At 36.6% G+C, this 7,315-nt stretch overlaps 1 protein-coding gene across 1 annotated transcript; it reads left to right on the top strand.

Moving 5' to 3' along the window:
- The first annotated feature begins 241 nt into the window (after positions 1 to 241).
- LOC145689588 (uncharacterized) lies at positions 242 to 1,606 on the top strand. Its single transcript, XM_081763768.1, has one exon. It carries the CDS (start codon positions 242 to 244, stop codon positions 1,604 to 1,606), a length of 1,365 nt encoding a protein of 454 aa, XP_081619894.1.
- The last annotated feature ends 5,709 nt before the right edge of the window (positions 1,607 to 7,315 follow it).

Here is a 7,315-nt window from a genome sequence, read left to right on the forward strand (position 1 = left end):
CCACTATTGTTATAAATTATTATACATCTAGTATACTAAAAGTATTTTGTGTGGTGGAATTTGATATTTGCGTAAAGAAATATTGCACGTAAGGCGATTGGCAACTCTGAGCACTGGTTCCAAACGAAAGCAGCGTGGGCAGTGACCTATTCATATCGTTATTTGTTGTGTTGCCTGCGGGTTGTGAGACGAAGAATTGCGACTTTTGTAGTGTCTTGTTTCAAAGTTTGTGTTTTGAATCATGCCACCCGTCCACTCTAAAGTTCACAACAAGGTGTTACACAGCCAGTCGCGTGAAATAATCAATAGCGTGTACCGTTTTATGAAGAGTGAAGCAGATAATGGTTGTTTATCTATTCCCATTGCCCAGGCACTGAATCGCACAGCGTCGGCAGCAGGAGTGTCGACTAGAACTGTGTCACGAATTTTGAAAGAAAGTTCAAAAATAGAAAAGGGACAATCATCATTTCACACACCAAATAGGAAGCGCAAGCGACAACACCCAGTGACTGCCGTGGACCACTTTGATGAATGTGTTATTCGTAGAACAATCCATGACTTTTATATTGTTGAAAAAGTGCTACCGACAATGCGTCGCCTCAGAGAAAAGTTACAGGAGTCTATACAATTCCAGGGAAGTGAAAGAAGCCTTCGCAGAATTGTGAAACGTTTGGGATTTCACTGGAGACGGACTGCAGATAACAGATCTGCTTTAATTGAAAAACATGACATTATGTTGCAAAGAGCTTGTTACCTGAGAAACATTGCTAAATACCGTCAAGAGGGTTGGAATGTTGTGTATGTTGATGAAACATATATTCATTCTACACATGTTAGTAGTAAGAGTTGGAGTGACTCATCATCACGTGGTTTGTTTAAACCAATTAGTAAGGGACAAAGACTAATAATTGTTCATGCCGGAGGAGAAATGGGATTCATCCCACATGCCTTGCTCATGTGGAAGTCTGGTAATGTTTCAGGTGATTACCACCACGACATGAATTCTGAGAACTTCCTAAAATGGCTTAAAACACAACTAATTCCAAATTTACCAGAAAAGTCAGTTGTAGTCCTAGACAATGCATCTTATCATAATGTGGAACAGGAAAAGTGCCCCAATACAAATTCTAGGAAGGACGATATGAAGCAGTGGTTGAGATCGAAGAACATCCAGTATGATGGAAATATGCTGAAGGTAGAACTGCTAGAACTAATCAGACGGCACAAACCTATGAAGAAACAGTTCGTCATCGACGAAGTATTGAAAGAGTATGGTCACATCGCTCTTCACCTTCCTCCGTATCACCCAGATCTTAATCCCATTAAGCTTATTTGGGCGGATGTCAAAAGATGGGTCGCTGAACGAAACACAGCATTTAATATAAATAATGTGGAACAGTTGTGTCGTCAGAAAATGGAATCCATGACACCTGCAGAATGGATTTCGAAATGCGCTCATGTGAAGAAAGTGGAGGCCGAATATCATGAACGGGATGGATTAATGGAAACACAAGTGGAGCAGTTAATCATTCGCGTTTCATCTGAGAGTGAAATTAGTGACAGTGACAGTGATCTGGACATCAGCGGCATCAGTGACTTGGAATAACTATATCTATTTTCGTGTGTGTGACTGTGTATTGTGTCTTAGTGTAAAACTTCTCTTGTAAAAGATTATGAGATAAATGGCTGCATTTAATTTCTACATTTTCTAAGGTAAGAGTGTTCAATATTATTTAGTAATTATAAGTTTTTATTTTGTACTCTGTTTATTTAATACGTGTTCATAGTAATAATAAAAGGCGTGAACTTTTCCTTTTAACTATAATATCGAAAAGTTGAGGAAGAAAAAGTAAATGTTAAGGGGGCAGACTACTAAATATTTTTGAAAAACTAATAATTTTTCTTTTGCCCGTTTTTCGTAAGTGGAAAGAGGTAATAAAATGTCATTTACTACAATAATAGATAATGTTATTCTACACCTGAAAATACGAATCGGAAGAATTTTCAGTGTTGCCATCCATAGAAATTACAGTGTGACCAGAATTTGAATTACTCAAAAATCTAGGTAAAGGCAGCGACTAGAAAAATGAACTCAACGGTAATTGATGACTTATCATGCTGTCTACCTTTCTTGTTTACTACTTTTTAAATAACATTTCTATTTATTTTATAAAACTAACATAAATTATTACAAAATAAATAAGTTATTACAAAATAAGTAGAAACATTTTTTTAAAAAGTAGTAAACAAGAAAGGTAGACAGCATGATAAGTCATCAACTACCGTTGAGTTCATTTTTCTAGTCGCTGCCTTTACCTATATTTTTGAGTAATTCAAATTCTGGTCACACTGTAATTTCTATGGATGGCAACACTGAAAATTCTTCCGATTCGTATTTTCAGGTGTAGAATAACATTATCTATTATTGTAGTAAATTACATTTTATTACCTCTTTCCACTTACGAAAAACGGGCAAAAGAAAAATTATTAGCTTTTCAAAAGTATTTAGTAGTCTGCCGCCTTAAAACATTCAATTAGCTCTATAAAATGCATACCATTGATACAACCATTCGGGAAAATGCATCATATTCTTTAATTTGATACAATATCCGGAAAAGTAACATGATTTTAAATAAATAATACCATATATATATATATATATATATATATATATATATATATATTGTGTTTAATACGAAAAATAGCACCAATTTGTAGTAAAGAACATCTCCCTTGGGCAGAAAATAACGAAAATTTTACGTCCTTACATTAATCAATTGCGTGTTACATGAACATAATTCCAGTACGTGAGGTACAATATTTTCGTGTATTTACTAGAATATTGTGGTTGTTTTATACAGATACGCACACCTCTTAACTCTGGGACACTGCAAGGTACATTCTGCAGTACAAAGTAGCTAACTACCCTGCCAACTCTGCAACAGAATAATGTAGAAGCTCGCTTCGGCCAGCACCTTATGACCTTGAGCAGCCACGCTACGTGCCGGTTACTATACGCTTTGTTGTGCTTGTTTACAATGTCGGTGTTGATTGAAAATCCCGCCGCTTATGAAATCAAAGCGGTGATTCGCTTTCTGAAAGAGAGGGAAGTGAAACCAAGTGAAATTTATCGGCAAATTTGCGATGTTTACGGACAAAATGCGATGAGTGATTCAATGGTCAGAAGATGGGTCCGACAATTCAATGAAGGACGTAGTGACGTGTACAATGAAGAACGAAGTGGGCGTCCATCTTTGGTTACAGAAGAACTGGTTCACGCGATTGATGACAAGATCCAGGAAAACCGCATGTTTACAATTAGTGCTCTCGGTATGGAATATGATATGCTTGGCGGTCAACACTTCAACAATGACGACGAGCTGAAAAAAACTGTTTCCAACTGGTTGAAGACACAGGCGGCAAACTTCTATGAAGAAGGTATACAAAACCTTGTGCCACGCTATGACAAATGCCTGCAACATTTCGGCAGTTATGTGGAAAAGTAGTTTAAGAGTTATAGAATTTTGTGCAATAAATAATTTTTCTGTATCTGTACACAATTTAATTTTATTACCAAACGGAACTTACTTTCTGGACGTGCCTCGTATCATTAATAACTTGACAATATGGCATAACTCATTTGTCTTTTAAAATGTTCGACGGATAGTTTATTCTTGGAGAAGACTATTCTTTTCAGTAGCGTAGCCAGGATGTGTGTTTGGGGGGGGGGGGCAAGTGTTGTTATAGGTACATATAGAAAAATTACAAACAAAAAATATGTAAACATAAAAATATATAAAAAATTACGAACGTCAAAGTACCGAAGTACATTGTCGGACCTCTTTGGGGGGCGGCCCCTCTGGCCCCCCCTTCCCTACGCCACTGATTCTTTTTGGACGATTTTATTAAAGTCAGCTCAAGCCACTTTGTTCGTACTTCATAGAAAGTTCTTTAATAACTCTATCTATATATATAAAAGAGAACGCACAAAATCCTTTGTCCGCTCATCACGCTAATACGGCTGAACCGATTTCTTTCATTTTTGGGGGGTTGTTAGGATTTGGACCCTAGATGGTTTTTATCATATCACTTTAATTTTCAATTACCAGTGTCTTGAGATAATTGACCAATCAGGTGTCAATACGTACAAAAAATCCTTTGTCCGCTCATCACGCTAATACGGCTGAAGCGATTTCTTTCATTTTTGGGGGGTTGTTAGGATGTGGACCCTAGATGGTTTTTATCATATCACTTTAATTTTCAATTACCAGTGTCTTGAGATAATTGACCATTCAGGTGTCCATACGTACAAATCCTTTGTTATTAGTTCATCATAGGTATAAAAATAAACGTATTTATATGCAACCCGCATGACCCTGTGACTCGGCGGGTTAACATAACTGACAGGCGCTATAAATCACTTGAAAGCGAAAAAGTAAAAATTATCTAAGTAACAAAGTTTATTGCGTTCCGGGATGACCGCAGCGAAGCGGGGCGGGTTGGGGTGACCGCAGCGAAGCGGGGCGGGTTAACATAAATGACAGGCGATATAATGTTAACATTTACTGCAATCTTCTATGGTTTTTATCATATCACTTGAAAGCGAAAAAGTAAAAATTATCTAAGTAACAAAGTTTATTGCGTTCCGGGGTGACCGCAGCGAAGCGGGGTGAACGCTGCTAGTTATAATCTATAAATTATTCTTTACGAAAATGATCACAAGACGTAGTTCACTGTTATGGGCGATTTTCTTTTGAGACTAATACTTTCTCAGAAACGACTCATGCGATTTCGCTCATACTTCACAAATAAATATTTCATCATTATTCTTGTTATGTTCCATAAATCATTTCCATAAGAATATCCACAAGAGGCATGGGCGCCCGAAGGGAGGAAGCGACACTCCTGGGGTAACGAGAATGTACACATAATATAGCAAACCACGTATATTAAATACTAGACGTAATGTAGCAACCATGGACAAGCCCCTTAGAAACTTTTCTTCGGGCGTCCATGACAAGGTGTAATTTACTCTTGAGGTGAGTTTTTTTTTTTTTTTTTTGTAGATAATTTCGTAAAATATCAGTCATGCGAATTTCTTATTAATTTATAAATAAATATTTCATTAATAACGTATGACATGAATTATTTCTTATAGATAAATCTAGAAGAAGTAATTTACGTTTGGGGATGACTTTTCTCTCGCTGCAGTTTTCCAACAAGTTTGTTCCTACAAAATGTGTCATTAATAACTGCAGCAATATGATTTAGTTTAAGGATTTAGAGCGAGAAAGTTTAGTTCGATGGTACATACCTTTTATTATGACTACTTCCAACAAAATCAAATGATTCCCTACTAAAATTTCATTTGTTACGCAGAGTACATGTTATCAGGGTGAAGTGATTTTGAGATAGAGCTGAACGGCTGTGAAAGTGACACCAGTTAGTTCTAACGCAAATGAACGTAGTGTTACCACATTGACATTAGCCTATCCAGTGTCAGAAAATGAACTGAATTGGCTTTTTTCTCTAAAAGACTGCTCTTGCCAAAAATTCCTCTCCCCGCCTGCATGATTTTCCTTCGCGGAAAGTTCCTGTGGTCAAGTACAATTTCATGTCGCTTATCGCAGGAACCTGAACCTTCATCAGTATAATTTTGAGTAAATTCATAAAACATTATAAATGTGAGTATATTTAAGTTTAGTTCCATTTACATAATGAAATCATTAAAAGGGGACACCTATCGGAAAATACATTTACTTTTGTATTGAATGATTATAGTGGGGTTTAAAAATATGCTGGGCCATATGCAGAGTCGTTTTGAAGTGTGATTAGTGTCATACTAAAGAGTTCGTCTAACATATATTTCCTCCAGTAGTCAGACCTTTAGTATGACGCTAATCATACGTCAAAACGACTCTGCATAAGACGGGCTATGTTTAAATGCCTATAATCTGCCTGACAAATATTGTATTTTTTAAAAAATAATATTTGTACGTAATTATTCACTTATATTTAGGTACTTTCAACGTATAACAAAAGTCAAAAATACAAAAGAACGAAATATAGGCTATAGTAAATAACATACTTGAAATGGCAAAAAACTTTATCGATCGTATGGAATCCTAGATCCTTCCTACTTCGGCCGCCCCGTTTAAACTGGAAGATTCGCATTTAGTTTGGAAATACGATTTCTATACCTCTTTTGTCCCTATCCTATAGCTACAATATCAAAATATGCAACAATATTATTCCATGGATGTAACAACAAGGGGACAATGGGTTCACGCCCCCTTCAAGTGACTTCCTGGTCAACTCAAATGGAATTCATCTGTCTATTTGTGTTTGTAATAGAACATGATTCCTGACGGCGAATGAAGACTGTTCATAACATAAACAAGTTGAAGTGCTCGTTCTTTCCATAGGAAGAATAAGGTCGTTTGGGGTTGTCCCGACATTTGAGGAATTCCGACAGTTTTACGCTTGCAGCCCTATAGCTCACTTGATTTTCGAGGGAGACATATAAAGTTAGTAGACTCACAGTTATCCGCGTGTTTTGTAAGTTATAATAGCAGCTAATCATTTCTATGATTTTATCGTATCGGATAGACGTGTTTAAGTCAGTCCAAATACCTCTGTATAAGGTAGTGATGTAAAATATGTAACTACGCGTTGACTTTCTGGATGTAAGTTTGCGCTATAAAGGCTAGAGAATGGTAGGTTGTTCTTGCTATTTCAGTGCTTCTATATAAGGATATATTTAACTAACACTGGTCAGGTTGTTTCCGGGTATTCGCGACAGTCAATGTTAGGCGGAGTTCCAACACTTCTGCAATTGTGCAATTCTTACAACGTATTATATTAGTATATCAAAGCTAAAGGGTTCAAATGAACTTATCAGTGTTTTGTATTTATGATTGCAGCAGAATGGTACGTAATTAGCAACGTAAAACTGTTCAGTGAAGTTGGTTATTAAGAAAAAAAGTGCCATTAAGGCTGTTTGAGACGAAATACCACCAACAACTGCAGCTAGGGGATTTGATGTGTCTAGAAACACGTTACGAGAAAGGGTTTGAAAGGATTGTCCCACCTTCTCAGAAAATCGAGAGCGGTTTGCATAATGAATCCTAAAATTTGATGCTATGGGATTTGGTCTAACCGTCACCGATTTATGTCACTAACTTTTTCTTATGCTGATAAAAACAAATTAAATTGAACACTGTTTCAACAAGAAGTCGGAAATCGCTGGATATGATTGGTTGTATAGCTTCTAAAGCCGGTATCTATCAGTGACAGTGACTACACAGAAACCTCA

This window comes from Thermobia domestica, chromosome 7 (genome assembly GCF_964235325.1).
Source record: "Thermobia domestica chromosome 7, izTheDome1.hap1.1, whole genome shotgun sequence".
NCBI lineage: Eukaryota > Metazoa > Arthropoda > Insecta > Zygentoma > Lepismatidae > Thermobia > Thermobia domestica.

Excerpts from the sequence above, each read along its gene's own strand:
- LOC145689588 (XM_081763768.1), top strand. The coding sequence starts at position 242 with ATGCCACCCGTCCACTCTAAAGTTCACAACAAGGTGTTACACAGCCAG.